At 44.0% G+C, this 22,044-nt stretch overlaps 1 protein-coding gene across 3 annotated transcripts in view; it reads right to left on the bottom strand.

Annotated features, from left to right (window-relative positions):
• LOC147747102 (vitamin D3 hydroxylase-associated protein-like) overlaps nt 1–22,044 on the bottom strand; it is a 382,698-nt gene that overhangs the window by 64,526 nt on the left and 296,128 nt on the right. For all 3 annotated transcript variants that reach the window (XM_086952351.1, XM_086952352.1, XM_086952350.1), the window contains exon 10: nt 11,438–11,537. In XM_086952351.1, the coding sequence (XP_086808477.1) occupies nt 11,438–11,537 (100 nt within the window). The remainder of the gene's footprint in view (nt 1–11,437; nt 11,538–22,044) is intronic.

The following is a 22,044-nucleotide window of genomic DNA, read 5'->3' as shown; positions in this document are numbered from 1 at the left end:
ATTTACAACATTACAGTACATCTGTTATTAAACTAGTAATAACCACCAGCATTTATAGAATAGATAGATCACTTAACCAAAACTGGCAGGTAGCTCTTATTCTTACTTTTACTCAGTTAAGCATTTACTGTGCTCCCCTTACTTTATATCAATTCTAAACACAGCATTACATTAACATTTGGCCAAACAGCACCTGAATCACCTAAATCAGTAATAGCACTTTCAGAGTTGTTAAATTAATCATCAACATTGACAGTGCATTTAATCAGACTCCAGAAGTCAATGGATATGGTTAATATGCAGTACCAGTACTTCCTCTTTCTAGCCCACAGTCACAGAGGGTTTCCTCAAGTTCCTCCCCACTTTATGGATTGCAGTAGAGGAGAAAAACAACAACAATTAATGAATCAGCATTTGATTGCAGGCTCTAGCGCCACCTTCCCCCTTTAGTTGACCTCCTTACTGTAGCGTGGAGATGATGCGGTCCCAGTCTCCACACGTCGCTGTCACTTTAAGGCTCCTTTTGAAGTTCCCCCGCTCTCTCTCCTACTCGGGCCAGCTCCTCTGCTTTGGCACTCGAGCGGAGGGCAGGGCCGATGTCGCAATGCCCCCAAAGAGCCGCCGAGTCCCGAGCTCCCTCTCCCTACCAGCTCCTTTGCGTGGCGCGAGAGAAGAAGGAAAAGAGCGGGACACTCGCTCAGGCGGCAGCCAGTGCTTCTCTTCTGGAGATCGGCGGGGCCGCTAATCACTCCGTCATGCGCAGTAGCGCTCGCGCCCCTATCTCCTCACTCTGCGCCCGCTCCTAGGAAGGACGCACTACTCCTGGGCCTGCTCGGTCCTAGGCCCCTCCTGAGGGAATAACTAAAGCTGACTGGGCATGCGCGATGGCGCCTTGGTGTAGCGTCTCGCCCAGGCTTTCCCTTGTTAACCGGGACTTCACTCGATAACGCGACTGGAGCGCGGAAGGTGCCCCCGGGGTCCCGCTCTCAAAGGGAAGCCTTGACAAGCTTCACAGGCTCAGTGGATCCCGGGGGGGGCGCTTTCCCAGAGAACTTGGTACCTTCCACCAGGGTCTCCAGGGATCAGTCGACTGCAGGTCCGGCCAGGGCTCCTCAGGACACAAGCCTTCCCCAGCACCCAGGAAGGTAGGAACAGCGCTGGTTCGATTTTGTACACAGTTCCCACTTCACAAAGTCCTTTTCCTTTTTAAGTCTGGATGGAGGCTGGGATATAGGGATGAGGGTTATTTTTCCTGAGTCTCGCTCACTGGGCAGAGGACTGCGCTTCGCAGCTTCACAGTCTCTTTCTCCTGTTCCCACCCCGCTAACATCAAGCTAGGGATTAGTCAGGCGCCCAGGGTCTTCCTGAAACGTCCACAGCGGGGACAAGACAAGAACCCCAAAAGAGGAGTAGAGGAGTGGATTCACTAGGCTGCTTCCCTTCACAGGAGACCAACCCTCTCACTAGCCTTTTCCCCACCTTCTGAGATAGCCTATCCTCCAGCTGACTCTCACAGGAGACAAAATGGCTGCCCCGCATTCCGCCTTATATAGGCTGCCCTTCAGTGGTCCAGAATGGACCAGAAGGTTCTGGAATGCCCTATGTTAGGCTATGGCCAAGTTCTGTTTGTGACAGTTGGGGCAGTTGGTGGCCACCATTTTAGGTGGTGCCAACTTTCCTGTCAGAACAGGCCTCTGGTAAAAGATTATGAGGGGGAGAAAGAACACCTATCCCCTGGCCAACACCTACAAAAAGTCAGTAGACACAAAAATTAATAAGGGTATGAGGGGCAAAAAGAGGACAAAATAAATAATAATTAGGAGGGACTTCGCCAAAAAGCCAGACAGGTCTAACAAGAAGGTTTAACAAAATGTATATAAAGAAGAAAAATAAAGTACATGTGTCATGTGGGGTACTGTACCTTTTGTCAGGTTTCTGCTTCTACAATATAAATTTTCACAGACTGGGGAGGTTTCATTGGGAGATGCTTGCATCAAGGATGGGCCTGCAAGGGCGAGCTTGCCAGGTATGCTAGTTAATGCTTTAGGAGAAGCTCTCTCATTGTGAAAACGTTTTTACCAGCAGCAAAGGAAAGAAGAAAGTTTGTGTTAACCATCTTTTTAACTTTTTTATTTAAATACAAAAGCTAAATAGCCTTCAAATGAATTCAGCACTTTGAATTATGGGAAATAATTAACAGTAAAGACATCTTTTTCGTGAAATATGAGCTTTAAAAGCACTTGCAAACATTCACTAAATAGGTCTATTATACACAAGTTATGGTTCAGACATACTTTCCACTGAAAAACTATTCTTTGATTTACTTGAGTCAGCTAAGATTCACCATACCAACTTTCATTAAGATCAATGCTTGCATCTACAATACGAACAGCTGAACAGATTTACACCAAACTTGTTCTGAACAAACTTTACTCAGAAAGCATGGTTTTGGTGGGTTGATGTGATATTATTCAGTAGTTTTTGATTTACAAGTGGTAGGAAAATATACCATCGCCAAAAAAAGGGAATTAAACATTTGGCTTTTATGGATCTGAAGCAACCGTTCGACTGTGTGAATAGATCTAAGTTATGGTCGATTTTAAGTGACTTGGGCCTCGATGCAGAGCTGGTGGCCTTTTTACATACTACTAATGAAAACAACACGGCTGCGGTAAGATACAACAGAAATGGCGGTTTGACAAATTCTTGGGCCGTGAAGAGAGAGATACGTAAGGGTTGTATTCTGGTCCCCTTGCTGTTCACGCTTTACATAAACAAGTTAGGGGAACTTTTAATAGCCAGCTGTAAAGACATCTCCAAGGTTGGTGTCAAGATGAACCCTGCACTCCTATATGCTGATGACACGGTCCTGCTCACTAGAATCGCATTTGGCCTCCAATTTCTTTTAGATGGTTTTATAGTTTTCATGGACTCCCTAGAACTGTCCACAAATTTTACAAAATCACACACCATGTCCATAGGCACTTGAAAGCCCCTGAAGGCAAAAATTGATTGCAAAGGGGTTGAACTAAGTCCCAACCGTCCCATATTTGGATTTACTTTTTGATGAGCACGGGTCTTGGCACACACAAATTATGCAAAAAAAGAATACTTTAATTAGTGCGACGGAGGCTACACTAAATTTTGCTAAAAGATTAGGGTCAATACCCTTCCCCGACCTGATGAAGATATATAAAGAAGAGTGCATCCCTATGGCAACCTATGGCTGTGATATTTGGAGCTACAAGGAGGAAAGGACTTCCAGGGAGCTGAGGACAAGTTTATGCGCAAGCTTTTGCAGTACCGCCCACTACCCCGGCATTTATATTACAGGAGGAATTAGGGGTAGGCTATATTTCGGATCTGATAGCGGTAGCCTCCCTGTTGAGCTGGCTGAGAGTTTGGGCCAGTTCCACTACCAATTTAAACCAACTAATAATCACTGATTGTGGAACCCTGGAGGGAGCTGTGCACACCCTTGGTTAAAGTACGTAATTGATCTGACAAAATGGCTCGGCTGCCTAGACCTATACCGTAGCCCTAAATCCTTGGGTAAATCAAAAATCAGAACCATTAAACAACAGTTCCTGGACCAGCTCCAGGTACTTAAACAAGAAAAGGAGTTAGCAAAACCAACAGGGAGAAGATGTGTTACATTACCCTTGCGCAATCAAGTTCAACCATATCTACAAGGAGAATGGTGCGATGTGTGATTAATATTGTGATCCCCTTTTTATGCTACTGCACATTTGCACTTTATTTTTTTAACCTCTTATCTTGAAATTGTGCTGCACTGTATTTTAATCAAAACTGCTTTTTAAATATTACCCGCATACCTGAGGTTGAAACTGACTCATTGTACCGGCATCTATCGGCCTCGCGGTGTCCGTCTGTCAGAGCGGACCCACTCACGTAGAGGTTGATGTTCTAGCCTTCCCAGAGCCATATCCATAAAAGCAACTCGATGGCGTGGCTGCTCAGCGTGTTACGAGGTGTATCGTGTGCTGTGCGATGTGTGATTAATACTAAAAGCCCCTTTTTATGCTGCTGCACTTTTGCACTTTATTTTTTAACCTCTTATCTTAAAATTGTACCGCACTGTATTATAAGCAGAACTGCTTTTTAAATATTGCCCGCATACCTTAGGTAAAATCTAACCCAGAGCCATATCCGTAAAAGCAACACGCTGACATGGCTGCGCAGCGGACGCGTGTGGCGGGCTCCGGCGCGCCAAAGGCAAACCCATTTGCGCCCGTCTGCGCACTGTGCCAACCATGCTGCATGTTTCACGAAAGCCGGAGACAGGAGGCAAAATTACTCCTCAAAACAGCTGTGTGAGATTGGGGCAGTGGGGGGTAGGAGAGGCAGGGTCAGGCTAGAGGATACTGCAAGGCCTGAATCTGATTTTGTGAGATGTGGACTGCTTAATGTAAGGTCCCTGCCCAAGCACTACCTGAAAACCCAATTGCTAATAGAAAAGTATGAACTGGATGTTTTGTTCATGACTGAAACATGGACACATCCTGGATCAGATCTGGAACTGGGTTTGTCTTGTCCACCTGGATACAAAGCCTTCCATAAGCCTCGATTAAGTTGCAGAGAAGGCGGTGTGGTGGTCATTTTCAAAGAAATCTGGGACTTTGCGCCTTTTAATATTGATGAGCCAGAGGGCATTAAATTTTTGGATTCCTAATAAAAGATCCCAAAGGACAAATACTGACTGGTATAGTCAGCTATGGACCCCCTGGAACAGCTAGCCCTCTTTTCCAGCAAGGGTTTATTACAGTCCTGAGCAATCTGGTACTGACCCACTCCAGACTGCTCGTTGTAGGGGATTTTAATCTGTGGTCCAATGGGACTCTGGATCCTGGATATTATAATATCATTCAATCCTGTGAAATTCTAATTTTACAAAAATGGGTCATGGAGCCCACACATAAAGGGGGACATATATTGGACCTAGTCTTCTCTAATGGACAGAAAATGGGACCAGTCGAGGCCCTACCGGTGTGTTGATCGGACCACCACCTGATTATCTTCCAGCTCTATAATCTCAGGCTCAATACACCGAATCCTAAGAATGTAGGGTACTTTCAAAACAGGGACTGAAAGGGCCTCTTAAAAAAGGCAGCAGTATCTCTGATATTTTTTTCTATCAAGAGCTGTGATGCAAATAAGCTGGTGGAAGAATATTACGCAACATACTGCGAATAAATAAATACCAGTCTGGATCTAGCTGCTTCGGTCAAAAACAACAAAAAACTTGGCAGACCGTCAGCCCCATGGTTAACTCCATGGCTGCTATGCGTTTTCCCCCTCTGTGCTGAAAATTCTTTTTTTACATTGTTTTTTGACGAGCTGGGCTCGTCATCAGTGTTTGAGGAGGCTACACCATGACGAGCCCAGCTCGTCATGAGTGTCGAAGGGGTTAAATGAATAGCTTAGAAATCTGAAAATGGGCTGCAAGCAAGTGGAAAGGAAATGGAGTAGAGATTATGCAGATGGGGAAAAAATTTTATGGAGGATAGCCATAGCCAAGTACAAAAAAGAAATTCTGTTGGCAAAGAGAGTTCTTGGCAAACTCTATCCTGAAGACACAAAATAATACTCGGAATGTGTTCAGGATAGTAGACAATATGATCAGTCCAGACTGCTCAAAGAATGAGATTGTACCCAGTCAGGAACTATGCGACAGACTGGCAAACCATTTTTGGGATAAGATTAGCATTACTATTGATGGGCTGACCTTGGGTATATCGCCCAAGGAATTACCGTCTGCAAGACGGGCTGGAGTGGAGAAATCTTTCTCCTGCGAACACTTCAACGCACTCTCTGTGGAAGAATTCAGTATGATGGCCATGGGAGTATCCTTAGGGTCCCCTTTGGATCCACTGCCAAACAAAATCTGGAAGGAGCTAACCCCTGAACTCTTCCCGGCTCTACTGCAAATCTGTAATCAATCACTGATGAGTGGCTCAGTACCAACCAGCTGGAAGCAGGCGTTGGTGACTCCTCTCCTGAAAAAAGTGTCACTCGATCCGGCCTGTCGAAAGAATTACAGACCCATTTCTTTTCTGCCATATCCAGTTAAAATTCTGGAACGAGTAGTTAGTAAAACACTATCTCAGTTCTTAGAGACAAATAATATTCTGGACAATGTGCAGTTTGGTTTTTGTCCAGGCCATCGGATGGATACTGCCTTGGGGGAGAGGTGTGGCACCGCGGCCAGGGTGACTGACTCCAGAATCTGGGGATCATGGTTCGATCCCCGGGGCCGGCAGCAGATTAGCCCAGCACCATGTGACTCTGGGCAATAGCTTGCTTAATCTTACTGACGGCCGCCAGCGCCTAGAGACCCTAACGGGTGATGGTTAGCGCTTTACAAATGTGGAATATTATTATTATTATTGTTTGTGACCATTATGGATGACCTACGGATGTGTGCAGACAGGGGACAGTCTGCCATATTGGTTCCTCTCGACCTGTCTGCCGCATTTGATACGGTAAACCATGGTACTCTTCTGTCTAGGCATGGAGAGGTGGGAGTTGTGGTCACTCCTTTAAAATGGTTTCAATCGTATCTAGCCAATCGACAACAGGCAGTAGCTCTCTCCCCCTTTTGGTCCAGGTTCTCTAATACCCTGCATGGTGTCCCGCAAGGATCGGCAATTAGCCTCATCTTATTCAATATCTATATGAGCCCCCTTCTTGCCATCATAAGGTCTCATAACATTAACTATGCAGATGACACCCAGCTCATCCTGTCCTTAGAGGGTGAGCAATCAGTATCCCTAGAAGCCGTGCATGCCTGTTTTTAGGACACAGCAACCTGACTCAGGGAGAACTCGCTTCAATTTAATGCAGACAAGATGGAGATTCTACACTGTGCAGCAGGTAGAATCTCCCCTACACTTCCGTCTGATTTTTGGCCTACTTCCACTGCTACCCCAGTAACTCCCAGTAATATGGTACCTAACCTGGGAGTCATGTGCAACAATAATATTGACACTAGAAAAACATGTCAACTAAACAGTTGGTAGCTACTTTACCTTGATTAGAGAATTTCAGAAAATCTTCCTGATGTTTCAAAATAGGCCAGAACACTGTTAGTCCGTAGTTCCATTCTCAGAAGACTGGATTACTGTAATGCTCTGTTACTGGAATCACCACAATATCTGATCGAGAGACTGCAGATAACACAGACCATAGCGGCCAAACTAGCATTACGGAAACCACCCTGTTTCCCCACCTCCCAGGCACTCTCTGAGTTGCACTGGCTTCCAGTTTCGCATATGATACAATTTAAGGCGAACTGCATAGTATTCAGGGCCTTGCACGGACAAGGACCCAAATCCTTGCAGGAGAAGTTCACATGGTATGTTCCTCCCTAAGTGCTTCATTCCTCTTCGGCCAATTTGGTGAAGGAGACCAAAATCAGGAAAGTTAAATCTGGAGGCAGGCAGTTCAGAAAAAGGATAAAAACTTGGCTCTATACTCGAGTATGGTCCTCCTAAATCTTTTCTCTGGCAGGGGACACCGTTCGCACACTCAGCTAGACACAGCGCCAGGTCACCCGTAGGGTGTATGTTACGGTTTATAAGCACTAATAAATACATAAATAAATAAATCTACTCATTTTTAGTAATGCCTTTCATCGCTTTGTGCTAACCAGATTCCGATTGCATTTGGTTCCCAGGCGTTTGTCTGTTCCCCAAGGTTTTACAAAACCTGGTACCCTAAAACCTTGTTCTTGCAACAATTTCTCTGAGCAAGACACCTTATATTACATTTTTTCTGGGATTATTATTTCTCATTTCGCAAAAGGTTTATATTTCCATTACTTAGAGATTGTTATTTTACCCAATTCAGGCCTGCTTTGTTGTACGTCCAAATGCTATCTTCCTCTATGGTTTGTTTTGGGTTGCAAGTCTTAGAACAGGACCCATTAGGCACAGGAAAAAGATGTTTCTATAGCAGCCATCTGTTTTTGCCTGTTTTGATTCCAGGGCCCGTCTCACGCTAATATTGGTATTTTTACGATACACTGTCTATTGTACTTGGTCTTAGCACTTTGCACTTTATATGGTGCTTTCCGTCTCATTCTTCAAATTGATTTACACTCTTTTATTGATATTAAGAATGTTCCTATTTTAATCATTTTTAAAGGTTTTAAAGTTTGTTGATAAAATGTATCTTTTAACAAGTTCACTTTTATAGCATTGAGTTGCTGAATAAAGTACCTTGTGATTTGATTTGAGTGTTTAAAAAGATTACCAAACAAGCTTTTAATAGCACTTATCTCTGCAGTTTAGTATTTTCTAACCCTTTGCGAGTCAGCAGATTCATGCAATACACTCCATCACTCACCTACCAGTCATCGGGAAAATCATTGAAAAAGTAGTCTGTGTTCAACTCCAAGATCACATCTTTGCTAACCATCTTCTCCAATACTACCAGTCGGGCTTTAGATCAGGCTACAGCACGGAAACTGCCACCTTACACATTGAAGATGATGTTCTCTTGACCACTGGATGAAGAAGACCCCTGCCTCCTTGTATTGCTGGACCTCTCATTTGCCTTTGATATAGCCAACCATCCCACCCTTATATACACCCTCAAGTCATGATTGTGATCCACTGGGTTTATTACTATCTCCTGTCATCTTCAACCTTTACATGGAGGAACTCGGTGCTTTATTCACAGAGAATAGCATCAAGATTCACCAATATGAAGCTAATTGACAAATCTATTTGAAACTCTCGTATGTTTCAGCATCCAATACCTCAAACAACTTGTACAACATCCAGACCTAGAAGTCCAGCACCTACATGAAGTTGAAACCAACCAAGACATAATTCCTAATATTTGCTAAGAACAACAAACAAGATACAGTACAAACATGGCTCAGGAACATGAACTGTAATAGCTTTGGACCCCAACTTTCACCTTATGCTAAGTTGCTTAGGTTCACCCTGGTCACTAACCTCACACTCAAGGAACACACTGACAAAAAACACATACAGGAGGGTAACTGTTCTTTCTTATAAAGAAAGCCAATTTGTTTCTTTAACAAAGAAACTTCAAATCTGCTGTTCAAGTCCTTTTACTCCTCACATCTGAGTGGTGGTAATGCCATATTCCATGGCATAAATAGTTATGTGGGGCGTATCCTTGTGCACTGCCTCCAACATATACCAGATTCTTATTGACTCACTTTAATCTCTTACTACTAGTGATGAGGTGTGGCAGCATTGTCAGACCTGCCTAGGTCTTGAATACACCAACGAGGACTGGTCAGTCTTGCAGAACCATCGTGACAAGACCATGCTATATGCACTATTGAAGTTCACCTAATTCAACATTTTAGATGACTAGTACTAGTCCCCATACAAACTGAAAGAAGCTTACTTGGTACTTCATGACACTTGCAGGAAGGGTATAGAAATTGACTTTGACCCCGTACACATATTTTGGTCCTGAACAAAATTATCATACTACTCGACCGGTATATGGAACATATTGAGGAATACCAGCCCCACCCACTTTATCACATCAGACAAATTGGCCATCCTGCACAATGTTCTGGATGTGAACTACAGTTTCACTCGTTGGAGGAGGTGGATGTTGACGGCCTTGATGGTTGCGAACATCTGTATCCTCCAGCACTGGCAACAGCCAACATTCCCGGCCAAACAAAAATGGTCACCAAACTCTACATACGAGAGGCACATATGCAAAGTCCAAGACAAACTCACTCAGTTTAAAGACATATGGGGACCAAAGCTCTGCTCAGAAGCCCTGGGCCAGCGAAATTAAATTTCAACGTCCTGGATACCAAGGCTGCATAGTCTTGAATCCACTCGGGCCTCTTTAAACAACTGCCACACACTCCCCGCTTCTCTATCTAACTCTTGCAGGATCCTGTTTTGCCCGTTTGTGGCGATGTTTCTGTCTTTCTCCTCCTCCCTCTTTGTGATTAGTGTGTTTTTCCCTCTTTGCTCTCGGAAAATGTCTGAAGGGGTGAAATAGGTGCCAGTCCCCAAAAATAACTGCTGGTGGCCCGGATAAGAAACTACCGGCTCAAATTAGCCACTGGGGCCCATTTATGAGACTTACTGATCCTTAGCCCCTATTCCTCCGCTGATAAAGGACCCCTCTTGCAGATGTCTTCAAATGCCATTTCATTCCTTCTGAGTAGGTGCTACCTGGTCGAGGGGATATTCCGGCAATCTCTAAGGTATACAGATCATCATCAAATAGGGCAGGACGACTGAGGACACTGGACATAATGCTGCACTGATGACTAATACTGAGCAGGATATGGTTATGTTGGACTCACACAATTGCTAAAGTGTTCTGTTACCCACATACTAGTACTGAGGTTATTGGAGTGACCCAAGGGGGAGCTGCTAAGTGGTGGTGTGGCCGATTACAGTTGTACGCTAGGATACTGCCCACCAAGGGCATGATGGGCCATGACAAGGGGAGCCTCCGGTCGACCACTATATTTGCACCATCTGGATTGACGGTTGCTCTGTATCTCACTCATCCCTTTTGATGTCTTTGATTTTCAATTTTTCCAATGCCTCTGTATGCAGTTGTTATTGACCATGTTATGTCTCATGCGTACCCTTTGACTCCTTGACGATACGGCCAACCTCAGTCTGGTCTACTGTTCTAGACCCGTTGCATTATAAGATGTTAAAGAAAGATGTAAAAAAATAATTGATGCTCATGTCTATGCACTACATGCATGCATTGTTTATCATCATGTTTACAGATTGCCTGCAAATCACAAAGCTTTCCTGTTATGTACAATTCAGTATAAGGTATTTGAGAATGGCAAAAAAAATCTAAAGCTGTTTCTTCACCAGACCTCTCCTATTGGATTGGCAAATGCTTGTTTTTTTTTTTTGCTCCACATTTCTGTCATTCTGTCATTCCACTCAATCATCCAAAGAAGAGGACCAGTGAATACCTGCCAGTTGCTGACCATTCTTTATTCCTTTCCCCGTGGAGTTCTGTGTATCCTAGATTTTTTGGGGTATTCACTTGAGGGCCGTTTATTCTTTTGTCGGCAGCATATATATTAAAGTTCGAATGATATAGAGAAGATTAGCATGGCCCATCGCAATAAAAAAAATAGGAAAATGTTCCTCGCACAGAAAGAGAGAGCATGAGACTAAATATAGGGATGTAACAAAGGCCCCCCGCAGCGCCTATGGTGCGGGGGGGGGGCCTGAGCTGCATAGGGGGCCCCTCAGCACAGTACTCAGGTTTGAGAGCTCTGATTTAATCCGGAGTGGGGGCCCCTCTGTGTACCTTGAAGGGGGGACCACTCAACTTTCCTTACGCCACTATCTAAATACGTTTCTTAACACTACTTTTTAGGACTGACAATCTTAGCACAAAGTAAGACGAATCCCATGGCACCTACCAGAGGTTTCATGAAGAAAGCCATAATCTTCTTTGCCAAAGTTGGTAATTTCCAGAAGGTGACCTGTTGTTGCAAATGTGGATCAACGATGTCAGCATCACTATTGGAATAAGGTTCAGGGGGACAAGATGTGGCATTTTAATGAGAGAACAAAATTATTGTAACGGATTCTGGCATTCTAAATAATGAAACAACTAACATTTCTTGAGCAATAAGGTTTGCAAACAATGATTTGGGTAGAACAGCTGCAAAGTACTAAATGATCATAAAAATTAACAATACATTAAATACATAAACGGCTGAGACAAATGAAGACAAAAATATAGAAACTATATAGGAAAATTAAAAGGAGTACAGATTACACTATAAAATCACAGTAAATCTCCTAAACACAACTAGGGGCGTGGATATGCTTCGAACTACTTATTGATTAACAAAAATATCACCGTGGATGCTGAAGAGTGGGTTTACGCTTAGAAACACAAAGAAACCGTTTCAAGATAAAAATCCTTTCACTTTGCTTTTCAAACAAGTCGTTATTATGTGGGACACATACATGGTACAACATACAAGCATGAGCAAGAAGATAGGTAGCACATCACAAGTGGCCCTATTTGGTCTGTGCTAAAAGCAAAAGTCAAACATTTGAAGGGAGGTGAAAAAAAGGGGAGGAAAATAGAGTTGGAAGATTGGGGTTAACAGGAGAGAAGCAGAACGAAAAGAATAAGACAGTGAAGAACAACAAATATGCAAACATTTAAAACATGTAAAAATCACTGACATACGTTAGCCCGAACAACGCTATTCAGCTCATTCAATATTCAGATAAAAAAAAAATCTTGACCCATGTTAGAGTCGTATAACAAAATAGAGCAATTGTGGTGATATTAATAAAAAAAAACTAAAGACATAAATCATTTACTACAGCAGGGCACGTACATACAGCCACATTACTTTGAAGCTATCACGCACAATTGAGGGACACTCCAGGCCTCACTCGAATGAACAGCTATCACTTAGCTCACAAAATAATATTTTTCTTACATTCTCACCAACAGAAAACACGAGGAAGGAAATAAAGGTACTGTGAGGAAGCATGTTTGTGTACAGTAAATAAGAAGTAAAATGGGTAATTAGAAGATAAGTTGGTTATCTCCCTAGAAATCGCCATCCAATGAAAGTACACCTAATCTAGTAAAGAGATTGGAAAAGTATCAAGTACCGCTTTATGAACAATCGGGAAGATGTTCAACCTAATAGGGGGGTGAACAAGAGAAATCAAGGTATACTTTCCACTAAAGTGTCTCAAATATAATTGCAACATAAAAGGTGCTAGAAGGCTCTAGGTCCTAAATAAATAAATGCTATCAAAATAGGGTATACACAATCATGAACAATTGCCCTAATTAGAATATTCATGTCCCAATAAACAATTTTAACAGAACTCACCACCACGCACTCACACAATGTTTAAAATTTGGAATAGTTGCTATCCTATGTAAACTGACCTGTATCATTTCAGCCTTGGACAAGCCCCAGGCTTACAGGCTGCAGGGGGCAAAACACCTGTTGGCTATCAATGGACTAATACAGCAAGCATCACAGAAATACATGCAGGGCTATCGATTTAAGTATAATTAAGCCGACATTCAGGCAACCAGAAAAGAATAATAAAAGATAGATGGACACAGTCTACAATCAAGTTTTGAGAACCTTTGTGCTCTTAGGTGTGGCTATGGTGATTAGAAAGTCTAAATCGGTTTTGTTGGCTGCATTATCATGGATTTAGGAGAAGCTCACATGTGATTTGCAGACATAATCTTCACACCCCCAGAATTCATCTCTGGTTTCCTGCAAAGGGTACCTGGTCTGTAGTGGTGGTTGGTTGATTACTGAATGCCATTACACTTTGCCTGACTAACTTTACCCTCCTAACCTGATGGGATGTATTTCTGATATTTGTTGTCTATAGAGGATTTCACTGTAAAGTAGCTTGGCTTCAGAGAAGAGTATCACAAGCGAGAACTCACTGAGAAGGTGCTCATCCATGGCTTTAGTGCAACTGGTGAGAATGGTTACACTGTCGTAGACAGTAAGAACATTTGTGATCTCCAACTAGTGGGAGCAAAGTGTAGAACTGGCATCATATGTTAGTGGAATTATGGGCTGAGAATCCCTCTGATGAAGAGGAACCACAGGTCGACAACCTTTTTACACTGTTCTTAGTATGGCTACTTCAAGCTGTTTACAATGTATTCGAATTCGCGATTTGTAGAAGAAGTTCAATTCAAGGTTGCTATTTTAAAGGGTGTCAGAAGGATGATCAGTGAACCTTTTAGGCAGGTGCCGAATGCTATGTTTCAACATTTCTTGTTTCTGTATTAAATGACTTTTGTAAATTGCTGAGTCTCCTCGTCAAGATACCTCTGTTGAGTGCCTGCCATGCTACCTGCATAACATGCGAAGAGGATGCTGAGCTTTTGTGTTCCTCCAGGAAAGGGTTTGGAAAACGGTTTCATAAGCATTATTCCAGTTAAAATTTCGGTAACACAGCAGCAGGATCCAATATCACACTAAGGGGTCAGCCACCGTAGCAATGTTTGGGACCGCCCGCCAGACATTTGGCGGTCCCGCCACTGCTATAAGGATGTGCCCGCCATACTGGCGTGCGCATCCTGGGCCTTTAACATTACAGACAGTGCTGCTGGCAGCAGCACCGTCCACAATGTTAAAGGTGCTTTCACCTAATTTCCCTGCAACACGTGGTGCCTGCCACTTGGTGCATGGAAATGCAGGGGGGCAGCAACAGCCCCCCCCACAAGGGGGGCCCACAATGGGCCCCCAAACCCAATCCCCGCCAGCCGATGCCACCAAGGAAATGCCTTCTAAACGCCACATCCTAATATGGCGGACGGTGCCTGCTTGGCACCGCCACCATATTAGTGGCCCTGCTCTGTCTGCCAGGCAATTGGTGCGATTGCCTCTGGCAGAAAAGCGGCGGTCGGACTTTTCATCCGCCGTGGTACCCACCTCCATCCTAATTTGGGAGTGGGTAAATCACTGTGTGAAGGCGGAAGGACCGCCAACGCCGGCCTGGGGAATGTCTGGTAAAAGAACAATTAGCATAAGGAAGAAGCCTAACATGGGGCATGGCCCATGAACACAAAACACAAAGGTGTTCACTTTATCAGTGGGATGTGCCAGATTCCAGGGGTACAACACATTTAAGTCTTCCATGAAATAGTTCTATACCACGCTGTCAAAGTTGTTGGTCCTATCACTCCCATGGTCATACTAGCCCTGCCACATTCGATAAACAGTTCTGAAAAGGTGGCAGAAAAATAGGTTTTGGTGTGCTTCAGCACATGTATAGAACACTTATTCAGACCTAAAGCCATGTTATCGATATTAGCATAAACATATCTCCCTGAAACATCACTCCATGTGCTCATGTTATTCAGTTGTGGAGCTTGAGAACATGAGAGCTACACTACAGGTACATGGGTTGGCAATAGCCAGACATCTATCTCTCTACATTACCTACCCAGTCTCTCTTTAGTTACTCATATTCAGATTGTGACATAGGGGGGGAAAAGGCATTGCCGTTCAGAAGGGCAACAGGAAGTGATTCTGAGCAAAAGTTGGCTTTTATATTTTTTATATTTTTGTCTAGTTAAGGGGATATCGGGTATAGTTGTTTCTTGAGGGGGCTGGTAAACAATGCATTAGCAATGTGTAAGTGGAAAGCATCCTCATAGGTAAATCTCCAAGAAAAGGCTAGTAGCAGCCGAAATCAGATAAGTAGTGAACTCGCCAGGGAGGGATTGTGATATGCAGTGAATGCTTAGTCAAAGGCGAGTATCCAGACCTTTGGTGCAGAGATGTGTGAGGCCAAACGTATGGAGATAAAGAGATATGGTGACACACACATATGCTAATACTTTGGTCAGCAAGCAGGACTTTCAACCCCACTGGGCCTGTTCAGTTATGGAGTGTGGTAAATATTTGATTTACCGTCCTAATTTCTATGCAGGTAAGTACTTAATCAATAATAACTCAATCGGAAAGAAAGAGGCAGAGTCCGTGGTGTTAGAGTTCTTTGGGGTTTTATTCCTTAAAAAGGAATGGTTCTAGAACTGGATATCATGTTCCTGCAACCACAGGGGTTCAGGAAGGGATAGAGCAATATTTTATTGACAATACATAGCTTATATACTTAAATCACATCATAGAAACCAATACAGTAGGCGTAACAGCTGAGAGAAACAAGATAACAGCATCCACGTGTTAGTAGTACGTAATCAGGAGGCGTGAACTAGGCGTGAACATAGAGGTGTGTGCTAGAAACGTCATAGGTAGGTGTCACAAGTGGGTGGCACAAAGCAGAAATGTTGCAATGTCAGCAGAAATCTGAGGCTTGGATGCGCGCGCAGCTGCATGACGTGTGATTGACGTGAAACTGGAGGGTGCAGGGGACTTGACATTTACACTGGCGGAAAGAGACAGAAGTCTGGCATGTCAGATCAACTCGTACTTCTATCATATCTGATGTTTGGGAACCATACTATCTAAACGGAAAAGGTCTCTGGGGCAGAAGCTATTCTATACTGACTGTGAGTGCGTGTATAAGCGCCTAAGTGTCTACATGAGAATGCGAGGGGCATGGGCCTTCCATGGTAACAGGGGCTATGAATTACTTGCGCGGAGACAGTGAGGCCGGGCCCTTTGCTCTGCAGCTGGGGGGATGTTTACTTAAACTAGTAGGCAGGAATGTATTTTCGAGCAGCGGAACAGATAATTCGAAGGTTGAAGTCAGTCTTGGCAGGCAGCAGGCTGAGCTAAGCGCCATGAGCCGCACAGGGAGTAAGGCAGAGGTCACGGGTACAGAGACAGCCTGGGCTGAGGCTTTCAGAGTCAGAAAGCAGGAAGAAGCTCGATGGCAGAATTCAGGGCCTACTTTGCCAGAGCTGAAAAACGTGTAAAGTACACCACAAAAAGACGTTGGCATAGCATACTTGGGAACGGAATATTCAACCCATTCAGGGTGGGTCTGAAAGAGGACATGTTAACGTTGGACGCAAATGTATTTGCGTCTTCATAGCTGGCACAGGAGGGAAGTTACATGCACTTTAAGCTGGTACATGGAGACGGTGGGGTACACGCTAGGGAACACAACTTGACCATAAAATTTATATTTCCTCATTCCCTCCTTGTTCCCTACGGACCCTTCATGATATATCGATCCTCATGAATCGATCAGTTTGTTCTTGTAACATCATTTGTTCTTCTTTCTTTCTTTCACGTTTTGAGAGAAAACCAGAATGTTCAATGCATGATGTGGCACACAGTCCACAAATCGCTGGCCCACACTGTAGGCACAGGCAGCAACTGAATACTAGGACTAGGCCAATGCCTAGGAAGGATAGAATCTTCCATCCCCAAGCAGTTAACGTTGTCCAGAACCAACCGGACCAAGTCCAGGTGCCTGGATTCTGATGTATCAGATTTGCAATTTTATGAAGACGTGTAATAGCTTGGTATACCGTTGGCGCGTTTTCTGGGATGAAAACACAGCAACTTGACCCGATGACCTTACAAGCTCCGCCTCTATCTGCCAGGATGACGTCAATAACAAGACGATTCTGAAGAACAACAACCCGCATGGGGGACTGCTCCTCTGTTAAGTTACCTAGGGCGGAGGCAGTTTCATTCACTACTGCTTCAAGTGTTCTGGTTAATCTGCGTATTAATTTACTATTTTGGACAGGGCCTGTGAAGAAAAAGAATCCTTTATTGAAATCTGTGTACTGCTCCCATGCCGTTTCCGTGTAGTCGACAATCGGGAGATCTCTTCGGAGTCTATTCTTTACTAGATTTGTATTTCTGTGATAATCAGGAGGGGCTAGAAAAACAGGTGGCAGAAGGAATGCAATGTAACAGGTACCATCCCAATCTGGAGGTAAGCGTATGTATGCGGTATGGCCACAAACAAAGTAGGAATGACGGGTAGCTCTAAAGGAAGATTTACCTTGATCACTGAATTCGACCACAGTAGTACATTTACTATGACCTAAGTGTACTGAACCTTTCTTACTGACACATAATTCACCAGTAACTGGTAATACTGACATAGCCGGGAGAACTGGTGCAGCTTCGGATTCGACAGTAAGAATCATAAGGCTAATTGTATAATTACCTAATCCATATACTTCATTTTCTAGATCAGTTCCTATTCTAATGGGAAGTCCCTTCTTGTCAGGGTAACAGACGTTAAGCAGAACTAAGTTCAAGTTTCCCCAAACCCAGCTTCCTTTGTAGACAGCAATATCAGGATCTACGGAATTAATTATTCTAAACCATGCACCACAGGAGCCATTGTGAGTGAACGGGTACGGAAAAAGGGGCAGAACTCCCTTGTATTTCTGGTAGGGAGGGAGTCGGCCACATATCCAGCAATTTGTAGCATTGTCAGTCTGATGGGAGTGATGTAACATACTAATGAAAGTGTTGTTGCGCAGCGCAAGTCTGTAAGAAAGTTCGTGGGGAGGTAATTCACTAAAAGAATGTTCAGCAGTGACATTGTAAGCAGATTGTTCACGCTTGAAAATAGGGTAGTATATAGGAAGCAATATACTCGCAACAATAATCAGAAGACTTAGAAAAAACATAATCAATAATGTCACTATACAGTGACTGCGGAGTGATTTGCAATATGTACGTTTCTTGAGTTGTCTCTCTCTCTCTCTATCTCGATCTAGGGTATACATGTCAGAAACTATTTAACCGATTCACCTAGGGGAGGACTTAAACAATTAAACTGTCTGACTTGCTAGATCGAAGTTTCAATCTGTACTCCTCTTGGGGAGTTTTCTCTTGTTTCAGAACTTTAAAGTCACTAGGTTCGATACAGTCTTTGGAGGGGGTGGACGAGTCTTTTTCTGGCATCAGTTCGTTACACTTTTTTATATGGCTTGTATGGATCCACCCCTTTCTGCCTTCCACTTTGATGGCGGTCCTCGTTGTAAGAAGGACGGTCTTCGGCTCTTTCCAGCGGGGCTCCAGCGGACTTTTCCTGTCGAAGTTCCTAATCAGGACTGTGTCACCGGGACGGACATCATGCGGCTTTACATCAGTGTTGTCAGGGAAGGCTGCGGCAACCTGTGAACGACATGATTGGAGTGCAGACATCAAGGAGGCAAGGTAATCTGTCAGCATATTACAATCAACATCGGTAATTTTCTTAGGTATGGGCGTCCCCCACATATTCGGTGGTCTGCCAAAGACCACTTCATACGGGGATAGTCCTGATCTCGAGTGGGCAACCATTCTCATGTAGAACAATGCAACTGGCAGGGCGACTATCCAGTCGACCCCTTTCTCTTTACAAACTTTTGCAAGGCGGGTCTTTAGTGTCTGGTTATGCCTCTCTACAAGGCCAGCGGCTTCGGGATGTCGGACACAATGGAATTTCCACTGATATCCTAGCAGCAGGGAAACTTGTTTCATGAGTTCGGATGAGAATGGCTGTCCGTTATCTGAGTACACGACACGAGGCAAGCCGTACCGTGGGAAGAATTCCCGAACCAGCTGCCTGGCAGTGGTCGGAGCAGTGTAATCTGGGACTGGATATGCTTCGGTCCAACGGGAAAGTGCACAAACAATTACGAGGACATATTTGAATCCTCGACAACGGTCCATCTGGATATAATCCATCTGGAGGACTTCAAAAGGGTGATCGGGAGGATGAAATCCACCTTGCTCTACGGGGACACTTTTTCCTGGATTGAACTGACAACAGATCATGCAAGTACGCACTTTCTGTTTTGCTGCTGCTCGTAAGTGTTTGTTATACCAGAGATTCTGTAAACTGTCTAACATCGCTTTCTCTCCTAGATGTGCAGGACTATGTGCTGTATTGATTATGACTTGAACCATAGAGTCGGGGAGAAACCATGTAGATTTTCCCTTCGTCATCCAACCTTGATCTGTCTGGATCCCTCCTAGTTCAGTCCATTTCTTTATTTCATCTGTAGTAGCATGTGTCTGAATATTAATTACATCTAGGGCGGGATCCCTGACTGTCATACAATGTGTCGGTACTATTGTCTTTGTCACGTCAGTTGTCTGAGTGTGAGTCAATGCTGTATGTTTTGCTGTCTGGTCTGCCAGGTCATTACCCTGGGAAACAGAATCTGTAACTTTAGTATGTGCTTTACACTTCATGACGGATATGCCTGAGGGCAGATGTATTGCTTCTAACAGTGCTTGAATGAGGGGACCGTGTTGAATCTTGGCACCGTGAGAGGTCAAAAAACCTCATTCTTGCCATAACATTCCAAAGTCGTGTACAACTCCGAAGGCATAACGTGAATCTGTGTATATGTTAACATTTCTGTTCTTGGCTAGTATACAGGCTCGGGTCAGAGCAATGAGCTCTGCTGCTTGAGCAGACAGTGTATCAATACGATATGTTTCTTTTACTTCAGTTTCAGTGGTCACTGCATACGCGGCCACTAATTCTCCTGTACTTGTTCTCATACATGAACCATCCACGTAAAGTGTCAGGTCTGGATTTGTCAGTGGGACATCTGTTAAGTCTCGTCGGGGCTTTGTTACTGCATTAATGATCTCTATACAATCATGCGGGCTGGATCTGTCATAATTGAAGGTAACAATGTTGCGGGATTTAGAATGCTGCAGCGTCTGATTTCTATGTGTGGCTGGAATAGTGTCAATTAATAACCTGTCAGTCGTGCTATAGTCAAGTGTTGAGTCTGGGTTCTGTTTAAAAGAACCTCTACAGAATGTGGAACTTGAACTGTTAATTGATGTCCTAAAACAATTGAGTCGCTCTGTCTGACTGCTAAAGCTGTCGCTGCTACGGACTTCAAGCACGCAGGGAGTGCCTGGGCTACTGAATCCAATGTACTTGAAAAATAAGCGCAAGGTTTATGTGAACCTGCTTGGTCTTGGGTGAGGACAGACAACGCTGTACCATCACGTTCTGTAACAAAAAGTGTAAAAGGTTTGCTGTAACATGGTGTCGCTAAAACTGGTGCTTGGCATAAAGCTTTCTTTAATTCTTCAAAGACTTGTGTATGTTCCTGAGTCCAAGGGAGGACAGTCGAAGTCGCTGCCTCCTGTGTTGTCAACTGAATGAGTGGTTTAGCTAGAAATGCATATTGAGGAATCCATTGTCTGCAGTACGAGGTGAGGCCTAAAAGGCCCGCACTTCCTTTTGTGTCTGGGGTTGTGGCATATTTACAATTAACTGAATGCGATCGGGAGTGAGCTGTCTCCCCACTTTGGACAGCAAGTGACCCAAGTACACAACTTGCTGAACACAGAATTGTAGCTTCGAAGGAGACACCTTGTGTCCCTTGTCGGCCAGAAAATGTAAAACTGTCAGTGATGCTTGTTCACATTCGGGCTCACTTCGTGCGGTGATCAGCAGATCATCGACGTATTGCAGTAAAGCGGTGTTAACTGGCATTTGAATACAATCTAGTTGTCTTTTCAGTGCTTGACTATAGATGCTGGGGCTTTCTGTGAATCCTTGAGGTGCGCGTGAAAATTTGAAGCTTCGTCCATTTAAACTGAATCCGAAGAGATATTGGCTCTCTAGATCAATAGGTACACTAAAGAAGGCGTTCTTGAGATCAATTACAGTAAAGAACGTTGCTTCAGAATCAATAGCAGTCAATAGGGATGAGATGTCGGGAACCACAGGGTACTGTGGTATGATGCATTTATTCAGTTCTCGTAAATCAATCACCAGCCGATATACTGGCGGTGCATTGGGTTCAGTACGTTTAAGAATCGGAATGATAGGGGAATTACAGATATTGGAGTCGGTCTCTACGACTACTCCTTGGGCAATGAGCTCTTCAATGATTTCCAGTAAAGCCACTACAGCATCGGGTGGTAACTTGTATTGTCTGATTCGGGGTAAAACAACTCCTGGTTTCAGTGTAACACGGTAAGGTGTGATATGCATGCAGCCTACATCGGTTGGGCCTTGTGCCCACAAGTGATCTGGTACATTTTTCAATCTGACATCAAACTCTCGTAATACATAGTGACCCTTGAAATCTCGCAGAAAGAGTCTAACTCCTTCCGGAGAACAACATATCACTGCTCCTAGAGCCTTCAGTGTCTTTATTCCTAACAGATTTTCTGGACATGATTTCGTAAGTAACAGGTCGGTAACACGTGATAACGGACCCAAAGCCAGGGGGACTGGTTCTGACACCTCATTTACAATAGGTTGTCCTGAAAAACCAAGGGAAACATTCTGTGAGCCTGAGAGGGGTGCCCCTGGGACTTCATCATGGCTGATTGTAGTGCGACTTGCCCCTGTGTCAATTAAAAACTTTCTGTCTTTTCCCAATACTTGACTGTGTACATAAGGACCCTCTTGATCTACAGGAATTTCAATAAGAGGCAAGCCAACCTCCCTCTCTAGGCTGTTTCATGTGTATCGTGGATAATCGGGGTAAGCGGACTGGGCATACTGGTACATCTGTTGGGAAACTTGCTGAGTCGCGGCAATGGGCTGTGGCTGTGATACCGCTACTGTCTGTGCTGCATGTGGTGAAGCATGCATA

Source organism: Lissotriton vulgaris, chromosome 1_1, assembly GCF_964263255.1.
Source record: "Lissotriton vulgaris chromosome 1_1, aLisVul1.2, whole genome shotgun sequence".
In the NCBI taxonomy this organism is placed as follows: domain Eukaryota; kingdom Metazoa; phylum Chordata; class Amphibia; order Caudata; family Salamandridae; genus Lissotriton; species Lissotriton vulgaris.
This window is presented reverse-complemented; position numbering and strand designations above follow the sequence as displayed.